Raw genomic sequence first — 14,773 nt, forward strand, 5'->3', positions numbered from 1 at the left:
TTAGCAATGAAGTATGAAAACTCCATTTCTGAGTTACTTTTCTTGAAAGGTGGAGAGGGAACAATAGCCAGGGTATAGAACCATGAATTAGTATTTATAGGGTCACGCTTACATTGTTTTGCAATAATTTGCATGTCATTGTCTTCTTGCATATTGTGTGGTCTGAAAACAATTTTCATATTAGAATATTTTGATTGCACCCCCCCACTCACCTCCCACCCCAAAGGAGGCATGATTATTGACATCATGGAGCTTACAACTGCCTGGAAAAGATTTATAGTGAACAAATCATGAAGCAAGTAAATGTAAAATTACAACTGCAATTGGTGCTTAAAACAAAAGTAAAGTTTATGTAGAAAGAGGTAATATCAGGACAAAATGGTCATTGGAAGGAGAGAGAGGTCATAAAAGGCTTCATAGAAGTAACATTTAGGTTGAACATGGAGTATTGATTGCCAGGAGTTAGTTCCTGATTCTTCACAAGGGAACTAAGAGCAGGTCATGTGTCTGGAACTTTGGGAGAAAAAGGGAAATGGCACAAAATGAGGCTGGAAAGAAAAAACAGGACCCAGTTCATACAGAGCCTTGTAGATCACATTTAGTTACCCTAAGTACAACCACAGGCCATTTAAGGGTTTTCAGCAAGGAACTGACAGACTTGATTTGTATTAAGAAGACATCTCTTCCTGTTGGGTAGAGAGGGGTTGGCGGCCAAAGCAGAGACACCAGCTAAGAGGACAGTGAAGTTCTCCACGTGAGAGATGATGAGAGCTTGAACTGAGATGGTGGCGATTGCAATCACACTCAGAACTTGAGGCCATGGCCCACTACAGTTACATGATACAGTTTGAATGCAAATGAACAAAGTGGGTTGCATATGCGGGGGAGGGGGGGAGAAAGGAAGAGTCAAGTTCAGGCTTAAGCAACTGTCCTTACATCTGACATGAGGGAAAGGGTGAAAAGGAAGGCTCAGTGAGGGAAGAACAAATGTTCAATCTTGACTATGTCAGGATTGAAACCTTATGATAAATTATAGAGAGGCAACTAGAAGGTCTGCATTAGAGACGTAAATTTGGCAGTTGTCACATACATGGAATTCGAAGCCCTGGGTACACCAAAATACAGATCACCAAAATATAGAGTACACTCATAGAATGAGCAGAGAAGCTCTCTTAAGAATAAGCCCTCTACTGTTGAGGTAGAAGGGGAGGACTAGTAAAAAGAGAACTGAGTGGCCAAACAAGTTTCCCAAACCTTATTTGATACTGGAGCACTTCTTTCGCATGGCTTCACCTAGGACACATGCACCCTGGAACAATTTTTGAGGAAAGGGAATCTAGGTCCGTGGTTGTCCACTGGGGATATTTTGTCCACCAAGGGAAATTTGGCAATGTCTGGAGACATTTCTGGTTGTTACAACATGGAAGGTGGGAGCTACTACTGGCAACTCATGGGTGAAGGTCAGGGATGCTGCTAAACTCCTACAATGCAAATGCATCCTACAATGCAAAAATTATCCAGCCCCCAGTGGCAATAGTTCTGAGTTGAGAAACTCTGATCTAGTTTAACACTTTCTATGTTCAGGTGAAAAATTGAAATCCAGAGTTTAAGTGACTCAATTCACACAGTCCCAACCACTGGCAAAGTCAGTTCTGGAACCTAGGTTTGGGATTAGTCTGGGATCCTTACAATAATTTGGGATATATATTGGTTGGGTTGTAGGTGGGCAGAGCCTCTTTTTACACTAGAACTTGAGACCCTGGACCACTTCAATTATCTTTCCTTTGTGAAAACAACCGTAAAATTTTACTTCTGGATCTTTCCTTTGGCATGAAGGTGTCTATTGAGTGTCTTACAATAGCTTACCAATCTTTGCTGCTCATTTCATGCAAATATGGAAAGAGCTTTTATGTAAACATTATTTAGATTAGTTTTTCAAAACCAGAGAGCAAATCATGGTCTTTTCTCCTAAACACAGAGTGGAAATTATGATTCTGAATATTTAAAAATTAATTAATAAGATGGGTTTTTCAGTAGTGTTTCACCAAAGTATCACTGTTAACCTTAATTTAGTTTTCAAAGGTTGAGGTCAATATAATAACATTTTGTAGGGTTTGTAGCTCTTTCAACTAAAATTACTAATTTTAAAATTATAGGAAGAACAACCAACAAAAAGAAACTGGTGATATATCCTCCCCAGAGGGAAAACATGAAGGAATTGAAATAATTTTCACTATTCTTGTCACTCATACAAATATAAACTACAAAATCACACTTTCAAAAGTTAAGATTTTTCTGCTGTGAGAATGGGCACTATAACACAATGCGATATATAGATGATGTATTATAGAATTGTACACTTGAAACCTAATTTTATGAACCAATGTCACCCCAACAAATTTAATTAAAAGAAAAAAAAAACTGAAAAAGAAAAAGAATGGGCACTTCAATCCCAAACTGAATGGCTCATAAAAGTAAAATATGACCATATCACCACATATTAGCTTTGATTCTACCTGTCATCATAAAATAACTTAGGAAACCTCTTCAGTATCCCCAATTTAATTAAGGATTTCCAACTACAAGAGTAAACATGAATTATATCTTTGTTTTTCTTTATTTGAATTCCAAGAATGCATTTTAAAAAGTGTGACATGCTATAGGAAAAAGTAAATGATTAGTGAGGTCTAATTTATTGCAGCTGGCTTGAGTATCATGACAATAAGCCATTATTCTTTTACCATACTTTGAAGGATGAATCCAGCAAGTGTAGGGAAAGATAGGAAACCTCTATAATTCTGTCACTCTAAGAGGAGATACATGAAATTTTCATTGTATGTGAGGTTCTAAAACTCAGATTTTAAAAGGTTCTTGTTGATGCAGCCTACTTTGTAAAGGTGGGGTGGGGTTGGAGTTGTATCAGTCATGGTTCATTTGTCCATCTAATTGGAAAATGCACCCCATTCTTAAGGCATAAGACATTAGCAGAATTTTAATTAGAAGCTAAAGTTTTCAGATGCCTGTGCTGATTTGCTTGGAATAGCCCAAGCTAAAAGTCAAATTACATATTTACTATCATTTATCTGCTAGCAAATTAGTAAAGGAAACAGATTAAGTTTGCTCTCCATCATCCACGTCTCTCTGAGGTTATCAATGCACCTTAGTCAAGTAGCCTATAATACTTTGTTATACCAGTAAGGATTCTAAGAATATTTTAGGTGCTTTGTTCATCCCATCCATTTAATAAGAAATACCTAGAACATCATTAAATGATGCAGAAAATTGAGAAAGGATAATGTCAATCATTTAAACTGCTTCAAAGTCACTGGATGCCATTTGTCTATTTTATCTTCATTACTTTAGTCTGTGAGGTAATGTATATCAGATCAAATTAATTCCAATTATATTTCTCACTAGGAATATTAAATAAAATGGAAAAAACAAAATGGCATGCATTTCTCTCATTCTATCATTCTCTTCATCTGAGGTCTGACTTCTGTGAAAAGGAAAGTTCTTGTTGATTAAGCTGTTAGCACCTAATTTGGGCTGGGGTTTTCTTTCCAATCAGAGAATTTGTTTTATATTGAAGGGAAACTACCGAACTTTCAAACTTGACCCATAATTTGAATTGCCAGATTTAGTAATTAAAACAAAGAGATCCAGTTATTTGACTTATGTCTAGTTCTCTATGCATATGTACGTTGAACAATATTGCAATAGAAATCCCTTGAAACAGTTTCCTTTATCTCATATGTATAGGCAGTTAGAAACAATTCAAATTTTCCTGGGCCTCCTGTATTTCTTAGTTGCTAAATTTGGCAGTTCTATCCAAGACTGAAGTTCTTTAGGACACGCAGTTGAAGAGACTACACAATTCACTGTGGCTGACATTTGTTCCACCATTCACACATATAATCTCGCTCAGCAGTGGATGGAAACTATGAGAAGATCATTGTTCCTTCTCAGTTATCTAGTCTGATTCCTTCTTTAGTTTCTCGGCACTCTGTCTCTTCAAAAAGTGCTACCCTGTGCCTTTGGCTGGGAATGAATTCCAACTTGAAAGTCCCATACAAATAGCATCTTGAAATCAGCTCTGCAGGATGATTCTACAGGAGGCAACGTTAATTGCTGGCATGTACTCCAAACCTAGAACCTCTCCATCTCAGGGTATAAAAATACTACGATTATGTTTCTACACAATATCCACAACCTTCTTTACCCTTCCTCCCATCTCTGGGATTTTTCTCCCTCTCTTTCATCTTCCTGGAATGTATTTCTCTGCTGCGTCCACCTGGGTAGTTCTCCCACTCTGTTTATTGCTCCTGCAGTGGTCTATTTTTCAACCCGTGCCCAGAGCTCATAGCATGTCCCTTGCATACAACGAGGGCTTTGCAGCACTTCCTACTGACTGCTTGAATGCATGACGTGTGTTGGCATATTGTTGAACTTCAGATAACATGTGAGGCAAGAGAATGAAACTTGCGACGTTTGGGGGAAGGAGCTACCATATCTAAACCCATTTTAGGGAGCATGCCCGTGGTCTGTTTTCCTTCTCAACACATCCCATCTCTCATATGTCTACTTTGAGCTCACCAAGTATCCCTTGTGTATATCCGATCCGAGGAACTATGAGAGCCAGGCTTTAGCTATCACAGGGACCTAAAGCTCAAATACCTACGAAAGACAATAATGTTACTGCAAGGAGGAAAGAAGACCTGTGTAAGAGAGAATACGAAGTGGTGAAGGTTGTAGCAAGCTGGAGAGAATACTCTGGAAATAACCTTAGAGAGGCTTGATTGGAATATAGTGAGGAAACTTAAATGTAAGAAATTGTACTTGTCTGGTTAAACAAAATGCATGAATGTAAGAGCAGGGTATGTTTAGCACCTGGAAAGGAAGAGTCAACAGGTAAAAATATATACCTGAGTCCACCACTGCCTAGCGGCGAGGGGACACTGAGCCTCTCCAGTCTACTCCCCAGATATAACATCCTCTTTAGAAATGTGTGCATTAGATTATCATAGCCTGTGATAGGAAATAATCACTTAACTCACTCCCATATTCTAATTTCACGGTCAGCAAGCAACTTTTAAATTGCAATTTTGGCTTCTCATGTGGATTTTTTTTTTTAACAGAACACCACCCAAATGGATATTTAGCTATTAATTAATCAAATTTCTCATGAAAATCTGCTTAAGAGAATCATGTTATTTTCCTAACATAGCGAACTATATAGCCGCAAAGAGAAATGAAGGAGAGCTATTTGCAAATACAAGAATAAAGCTTAAAAACATAGTTAAAGAGAAATGCAAGCTGCAGCAGGATACAGATAGTACGATAAGTTTATTTCTATAAGGTCATAAACATGTATAATAATACCACAATGTTTAGGGAGACATATACATATATGATAAACATATTTGGGAGAGTGGTTACATCACAGTGAGAACTGGAGGGAACGATGGAGATGTGATAAGGCAGAGACATATAAGAGCTTTCAATTTTATGTGGAATATTTTATATCTTAACCTTGGTGATAGGTTCATGTGTTGACATTTGTATTTTGAAAATATGAAGTATGTTTTTAGTAAACCATGCCAAACAACAGCAATAGCAACATTTAAAACAAACAAACAAACAAGCAAAAAAAAAAAAAAAAAAAAAAAAACCATAGGAGGAAGTTATCACATACGCATCAGTGCCTGGGAGTTTGGGTTGTATTAATCCAACTTCCCAAAGTTTCTGTCAGCAAAACTCAGGATAAAATTCTAGAAGACATCTCCAATACCAGACTGCTTCTTCCATGCAGTTCTAGTATTACCTCCATCTGGTCTTTGTCAAAGCCAACAGATGTGTGTGAATGCTCCTTTAGGATGAGCAGAAATCAATGTCTCCTCTTGACAATGTGAAGGAAAATTAGCAACAAGGTGCTAGAGGACTTTGAAGAGGAAACATTCTCTTCAGGCAACATGTACCAGTAACATCAATTCATGAAACCAAGTGGATTTCAGTTAACCCTGTCTTAGATATCATCTCTATCTAATAAAATTAAAATTTTGGAAATATTTAAAATGCATATAATACTGTAAAATCTAGGTATTTAACAGCCTTGTGCCATTGATAAAATTCTCTATGCCTGGGCTTTTCTGACTGTTTTGTATACTTGTCACGTCTCAGCAGCCTTGTGTCCTGATGGAATATGCTACAGGTTTGGTAATAACTTTGTGTTGCTATTCTTCCCACCAAGACCCTACCTAAGTCTGAGGGTCTTGGAACTTGGATTCAATTGAAAACTTGCCTCAGACACTCTAGAATTAACCATTTAATTAATATACCTAATCCAATATAACGTAATGTACGTACTTACCATTGAGGGTGCTTCTATCAATCAAGTTAGTATCAACTGGCCAATAACCTCCATCTCCATGACGACCTATTCATTGGGAAAGTATATCAGAATGTTAGTGGATATACAATATGAAAGCACAAACGTAACAAAACAAACAGAAAGAAATAATAAATATTTTAAAGTACACCAACAATTGAACAAGATTATGTTGGCTATCTCAAAGAAAGCCTGAGAATGTTAATACCACCATACCTTATGAGAAGATGTTATTTTCTATGTGGGAGAAAAAAACCTGTCATGAAAGTGGACTATTCAATAAGATAAATTCAATTTTACTCTGAAAAGCTGCTCTCTCCTCTTCCCTCCTACCCCATGTTCTTGTTAAAAAGTCAGCATAAGGTATACCAGCAGTATTAGTCTAAGTGTTGCTGTCTGGGACATCTCAGGACAGAACGGGAGCTGGTCACGGCTCCTAGAGAGCAGTGCCGACCTCCTTTACGCTACAAGAGGTGTTTCCTATACTGTTGCCCATCTAGAATGACTCTGTGGCAAATTATCCTTGTTGCTCTACAAGGGATCAGCACATTTCATCTTGTAATTGGGCTTTAAGTTTGTGTTATGTACCACATAGGCGCTTCGGAAGGAGGTTATTAGATATGGTGTAAAGACGGAGGGGTATGTCACAACCCATATGGTCTGAATAAAAAAGGCTTCTTTAGTGTCACATTATTGGAAACACTGCCTTCCATTATGTGTTCAACAGTAGTAAAAGCAGTATTTAACGGAATTGAACCAGAAATTAACCAGAAATAATAATACTATCATCCAAATTTAATTAATGGTGTTTCGCCACAGGAAATCCCTATTTCTATTGGTACATTTGTAGATTATTTGATTAGATTTTGAGTTCTAGAATATCCATGAGGTAGACCTTTTATAGAAAAACATCTGGAAGTTGAATCTATATGAAAAATAAACAAGAATATAGCTAATTCTCCATTTTGTTCACGTCAGGGAGTTATTTTTGAAAGCAATTATAGTCAGTGGATCATATAGAGGAAGCCAATTGGGGCTGTCGGTAACAATAACCGGTTGTTTTTTCACATGCGTAGATTTTTAGTTGTCTTCTCCTTTGAGACTTTCAAGTGCTACTCTTGTGACATTCTTTTGCAGACCCAAGACTCCTCTTACTAAAGCTTTCCCAAGATTTCATAATTTGACTTATAAAACAGTTGTGAAGAAACAACTTAAATCTTGTTAACAGACTATACATTCACAATTTTTAAAATTATTTTGATATCAATCACAGCTGAAGTTAGGATGTCAAGCTTCCAACAAGCAATGTACAAATTAATACAATCACATATTCTGTTTTCAGCATAAGTGGGTACATTTAAAATCTGCTGGCCAATAACTGTGGGCAGATAAAGAAGTGGAAATTAAAATGGAGGCTCCTATGTGTGTGTGTGGGGGGGTGGTACGGGGTGGGGGATGGTGAGAGGAGAAATTGAAAGAAGCAGCAACTGTCAAAATTGGCGGGTTGACTAAATTGTGGGCAAGCTAAACCTTTTTCCCAATACCTTGCTTGTTTGACTCAGACACATTTGGAGTTTCAATGAGCAGAGGATAAGCTTTGCCCATGGGACATTGTAAGATCAATGTTGGAAGAAATGAAGTGAGACAGAAGTTCTGTATGAATATTAAGATGACTTTTCTCATCTCTAAAAGCAACTAGATTGCAAAGCAGTGAGGCAAAAGAGAAGCTAACAACCCCATCACTTAGGCCAGTAAAGCAATAAATGATTCCTGTGGGGAGTAATCCTGTATTGGCTGGAAACTGGGTCTATAGCCTGTGGAGGAGGTTTTTTTTTCCTCTAGCATCCTGACAAATGTCTTTTTAATGAAGTTTCTCACTCTCCAAGCTAGTTTGTGGGAAGAGGCAAAAATAAGCCCACAGGCACAACCATATATTAGGCATAAATCTCTATGTGTATAGCACCCCTTAGATTTAGTGAGGCTATTGATTACATTGTGAATTTCATTATGTAGAAGAAAATCAGATGTCATATGGTTAGAGCTTTGGGTGAGATAAAAGGACTCTGGAAATGCTTTCTAAATAAGAGAGGGCAGCTTAAAGCTTGAGCAGTCTACCCGTGCAATCTCGTGTATTGACACTGGTTAACTTTTTGTTGGTTATAATTAAATTAATACCACAAAAGAAAATTAAGTAACTCTTAACATACCCAACAGAGAGTACTTTAAGGCAACTTGATGTTATCAACAAGCAAGATTGGATTTATGGTAATTTAGTGTTCTGGCACCACTTCAGTAAAAAACACAAAACTCATTTCTGGGATATTGATGAGTCTGAGATCTCTTCATCTAAAGATGTGAGAATCAAATATTAATTTTGTGTGCTATGTTTCTATTCTCTAAAATGTCTTTTAAATTCCAGGAAGGCATCCTTTATGGGTAAATAATAAGTAAAGGGGGAAAAACAAAAGATGCTCACTTGCTTTAAGGCAAGAACCACAAAGTATAAAATGAGGAGACACCGAAGACTTAAAGAGGACACTGTTATCACTTGGTATTTCAAAGCATTTTTAAGGGCTTTTCACTGTGGATCAAATATTGGATGTCTTTAGTTAACTTGGTTCATTTCTAAGCAGTGATTTAGGGAAATAGTGGACTGGTTAGATTTTGGAAGATGGAAAGTCAGTTAATGCAAAGATATAAACTGTCTGATCCCAGGGGTCTTAAATTTATTAATGGAGCATAAAACTGATAATAATTCATTCAAGATTAAGTGCCTACTATATGCAAAACACAGTCCTAGATCCTCAGGGAAGGGGTAGTATAAAAAGATGTCTGATATGTATCCAGCCATGACAGATGGAGCCGGTTCATTGTAACCAGATCCCATACAGGCCTACTCACAGTTAATGTTAGTTAACTGCAGATGGTTTTTCATTTACTATGACTTCAAAGATTTAAGGATAAGCTAATCCATCTATTAGTATAAAATCACTATTAGGTTTAATTTTTTTAATTTATCTAGGATTGCTAAAAGAACTACATGTAAATAAAAAATAATGTATTATTTTCAAGTGTTATGTGTTCTGCAATTGTATTTATCTAAAACTCCTGAATTTCTTTTCTTTTTTTTTGTTTTTGCATGCTGTACTGAATCTCTAACATTTTTCAAAATAAAAAAAAATTCAAAGAAATAAATGAACACATGGAAATGTAAATATAACATTTGTGGAAATAATGTAATGGATTTCAATGTATATAGGTTTTTAAAATTCACATGAAGCTCAACATTGTTCAAAAAATTGGAAATGGATAGTTTAGTTTTTCTTTTTTATAAAATTACTAGTAATATCATAATTTTACATTAACACAGTAATCAAAATGTGCTACACAAATATAATAGTTTAATCTATCGAACATAAAGAATAATTCTTGTGTTACCATATTTTTATTAATAGAAATAGAAAAAATAGAAGTGAGGAAAAGAAATAAGATAATAAACAGTAATAAATTTATGTATCACTCAACCAACTAGGATAATTTCATTAAAAACATCGCTTGTTGCAGAAAGTTTTGATAATTAAAATAAATGGTTTTACTTTATCTTAAGTTTTGAAACATGAAATAATGGTTTCAGAAAGAAAAATAAAATAAAATAAGAATGAACCCATGGAGTACTAAAAGAAAAGGAAGACTGTGGCTTTTTTAGAGTTATTTAAAATAGTTTATATAGTTTTAAATTATTTTAGTTAGGTACGTCTAAACTGAAAATTTCATGCTCCCTTCCTTGATTTGAATTTGTAAAATATTATAAACTACAAAATCAATTAAAGAGTTACATTTTATATTTTATTTAAAGGCTCATAAGGAACCTTCTTTTCATCCTTTTCTGGCAAGAAAATACTCCCTTGGGCAAAAGATTGACTTCATAAATTCCTTGTCACTTGCTATCTGGATTGAGGAAAAAATGGGCCGAGGTAAGGACTTCCTTCAGGAAGTGTGTTCATTGTTATATTCCTAGGTGCTTACCGAAGTATATACTGTGTCCTCAATGCTAATAAATGACTAATTTGAGTTAGAATGCTTTGTAATGTGTCAATATTATACAAGTTATAAGTTCTTGTTCTTACTTACATACCACATAAAATATTGTTTCTACATGTTTATTGTAGAGTGTGTGTGTGTGTGTGTGTGTGTGTGTGTATAAAGTGAAACAACATTAATGTTTACATTACACCCCTACTTTTGACATACATGGGCAGATGGAGAATATTTCCATGATAAAAAATTTTCAGCACATACCAAAGATTAATTCCATTGGGATTTCATGTCTAGAGTCTGTTTTTATTTTATTTTATTTTTTTCTGCGTGGACATTTATAAGTTCAGGGAGGAGTGAATAAAAAGTTAATTTGCAGAGGACATGGACAAAACTTGATGTGGTATTTCTAATGTATTTTTTAATCCATTTTCCTGAATGGAGATAACAGAGGGCCCCCCAGAATGGCACCGACAATCAATCCCAAGAGAAAAACATATGACCCATAATCTAAATCAAATGGACAGGTTGGTCATCTAACACGCATTCAATATACATCCTCCCAAGGATGTAGAACATCGAGATATCTTCTTGATGTTAGAACTGGTTCTCTGAAAATAATTCTGGTGAGAATGAAGGAAAAAATTGCATTGATTTTATGTCTTGTATACCAGTGGCTAACCATGCACTTTAATTAATGGATTATCTATCCATTAATGCCACCTGAATACAGTTTTACTGTCAAATACACAGATCATATTGAGATATATTTAAAGTGCATAGTTGTTCAGAGGCTGGAAAATGTGTCTCAGATATTAATTTATCATACAGTTGATAATACTGCTGACTTTTGAGCAAAGGCATCCGGACACCTAAAAATCAGGACGCAAAATAATAAGCCACACCCAGGGTTTTTCAAACATACATTAATAGAAGATAACTAATGAGTTTTCTCACCCTTTCCTTTTCATGAAAGTTTGTTGATTGAAAGAAAGTAGAATGTTACTACTTCATATGGAAGGGCAGCTAATATGCCTGCTATATATTGACGCTTCATGCTCAAAAATCTCCCTTGCCTTCTTTTCCTTCAAACATTTCCTTTTATTTGCCACTTATGGCAAGTCTAACAGCATGCTTTATGGAAACGTAAATGTGTTTGGTGACCTAATCTGAGTCAGACACAATGCAAGAGAACCATATATGCCATTATCCATCTTTCCATGATCATGAGAGGCAGGTTTTTTTGTTTTTTTGGTTTTTTTTCCTGGCGTTCTAATTTCTGCCTTTATGCCATAAAATATGAATAGAGTAGGTGATGGTGAGAAGTAAACTGATTTTTAAGAATACTTAGAAGTCCATCTAAAATCTAAGATTATAGTTTCATGAACGAATGACATGAATAGACAGATCATATGGTCGTTATGAAAATCGTGACCCATTAAGAAGGGTGACCCATGAAAGAAGGTGCTATTATCAATTTTGCTTGGACTCAGGTATTAATCAGCCCATTGCTGGACCAAATGGAAATTATAGTTATTCTAGACATGGACAATTTAAACAAATGAACCCCTAATGCCTGGCCCTTGGTTGACAGCTCAGTTTGATTCTGAGTCCTGACCTCCTGAGGCATTTGTGCAGTCTTTTGCAGACTTTGGCAACTCACAGGTGAAGAAACGTTGCCTAAGCAATATCCTAAAGCAGGAAAGAAGTTTATAAATATTGCATTCTTCTTTTGCAAGCATCAGAGTTAAAGCAGGACTACGCCAGACCAAGTGGTATCTGGATTCCTAAACACGATGATAAATGTCAGATGATGAGAAGAAAATAAAATATGTGTGTGTGTACACACACACACACACACACAACATAGTGCCAAAAAATATATACACATTTTAAGAAAGTAAAATAACTATTAAAATTGTAATACTCAATCTATACCAATAACAAAAGATGAATAGAAGTCACGTTTGACTTCTGCAATTATAAGAGGTGCTCAAAGTGGTTACCATCAGCATCCAGACACTCCTGTTTATGACAACCTACTGCTTAAGCAACATTGACCAAAGTGTCCACTTTATACATTTTTTGGCACCCCCTGGTGTATGTGTGTATATGTATACACACACACGCACACTCACACATATATATGTATATACATATATATGTGTATATATTTCAGAGGCACACTGGTTACTTCTATGAACTCTATCACCGCTTGTTCTTAACATTTTGCAAGGGAGAATGGACAAAAACTCAAAAGGCATATATCAGGGCACCAAAGGACCTGGACAGATCAAAATCTTTTGATCACAGTTAAAAAAGGTAGCTTTCTTAAAGATTTCAGGTAAGGGACACATTCTTACCTATATGACTAACTACAATTAGTCTGTGTCCCTTTATCTGGTTACTGATAAAAACTTAACTGCTCTTGATCACACGTGTCATAAACTTGCACATATCAAAAGCCCAATAAGTTTATTAGTTATTATAATGTTTATTCACATAAGTTCAGAATGCAACTTTTAACAGAATAAAAAATAAAGATGATAATAACATTAATGATGTAGTGATTGAGGATGGTCTCTGAATTTCCTCCTCTCAAAAGAATTTCATCGTATGCATTTTTACCTATAGTGTATCTGGAATAATAACCAGCGTACAGGTCTAAGAAGTCACTTTTAGATGCAGCCTTGTCTTTATAAAAATCTAAAAAGCATCCTGTTTCTCTAAACATGGGCACTTTCCTGGATGACTAGCTCTTCCTAAGAGAAGGTTAGACTACAACACATAGAATGAGGCAGAGTCTTTTGTGGATTATAAAAGAGTAACTCTTCTCAAAGGCTACTGAATAATCCAGGAGAGCCACCCCCACCTGGATGGCCCACAAGCTTATCCCCAAGCCAGTGTGAGATATGTTTGTATTGGAGTGAAGTTGCCAAGCAGTGCAAGGAGAAGTAACAGAAGCGAATGAAGGCTCTTTCTTCTCCAAGTGATCATATGTCGGAAGTTGCAACTATAGTATGAAAACACAGTATGTGAGTATCTGCTGGCTGCACGGCTAGCATGAGTAAATACTAACACCGTGGAAGCACAAAATTTCTTCATTCATGTATCTATCCATGTACCATCCATCTAGTCAACACATGCGTTGAGTGGACCCACAGTTCTAACCATTAGGGATATAAAATGACTATTGCAGAGGCTCATAAATTAGCGGGTAATGTTAAGTGAATAATAATAACTGCATTGTAAAAGTCAAAAGTTAAAAAAAGATAAGGAGCTGGCACAATGGAAAAATAGGATAATTGTCTATTTCTGCCTAGGAAAAAAGATGAAAGTCTTTTCATGGGTTGAGAATGTGAGTTGAGAATTAAAGGATGGTGGCAATTTATCAAGGAGAGAAGGGTGAGGTACATAAAGGAGGAAAGACAAGCAGAGATAAAGTAAGAAATCTCCTTACATGCTCTACCAAAGAGCCTAGAATTTATGTTGTAGGGGACAGAGATTCACTGAAGGTATTTTAAGCAGAAAAGTCATTTCATTAAATGTGTATTTTAGAAAGATTATTCTGGCTGAGTGTGAAGAACAAATTAATTAGAAGAGGCTGTTGCAATGAAGAGGGTGAGAATAATAATAATTATGAATCCGTGAGGCAGACATTATTAGCTCCATTTTATAGGTGGGTAAACCATGGCTAAGAAAGACTTACGAATTTACTCATCTTAAGTGACTGAATCTGCCTGACTCTGACGATGATTATTTTACCTTTAGTGGGTGAATTGATCAGTAAAAGAAGGAATGGGGAGAGAGTTTGGAAGAAACTGGAGCACTTCTTAGAGTTGATCCTGGTGTGTGAATGTGAGGATTTAGGTGCATGGGTGTGACTTGGGGGTGGTGGGGGTTTGGTCCATTCTCAATAGGTCACAGAGAACCAGACAGACTTTGGAAGAGAAAGGAAACAGTTCAATTTGTACCTGTGCAGAACACTGGCAAGTAAAGGTGACACTTCATAAAAGGCAGAGCAGAAGTAGACACACAAGCCTAGGGAAACTCTTTAAAGACGACAGATAACCGAGGCCCTATTCCTATTCCAGATCTTCTTTTCCTCCCTCTGCCCTACACTCTCAACACCCCCTCCCCACATACACACCAAGCAAGAAATGACCCGCATTAGCAGCCAAGAGTGGGTTTGCAGGGTTCTAGGTCCGGGGAAGCATCTGGCCTTCAGTGGCCAGTGCAGACAGTAGATACTTGCTGTGTTGAAAAGTAGAAAAGCCTAAGAACATCTGTGTTAGAGCAGAGAGAAGTAGCAAAAGTCCCTTGACCAATTTATCTCTTTACCATAGTGCACTA

The 14,773-nt window shown here is 36.3% G+C and overlaps 1 protein-coding gene across 3 annotated transcripts in view; it reads right to left on the reverse strand.

Moving 5' to 3' along the window:
* DCC (DCC netrin 1 receptor) overlaps window positions 1-14,773 on the reverse strand; it is a 1,035,569-nt gene that overhangs the window by 70,773 nt on the left and 950,023 nt on the right. For all 3 annotated transcript variants that reach the window (XM_074339962.1, XM_074339961.1, XM_019721869.2), the window contains exon 22: window positions 6,368-6,433. In XM_074339962.1, coding sequence (XP_074196063.1) covers window positions 6,368-6,433 — 66 coding nt within the window. The remainder of the gene's footprint in view (window positions 1-6,367; window positions 6,434-14,773) is intronic.

This window comes from Rhinolophus sinicus, linkage group LG09 (genome assembly GCF_036562045.2).
Source record: "Rhinolophus sinicus isolate RSC01 linkage group LG09, ASM3656204v1, whole genome shotgun sequence".
NCBI lineage: Eukaryota > Metazoa > Chordata > Mammalia > Chiroptera > Rhinolophidae > Rhinolophus > Rhinolophus sinicus.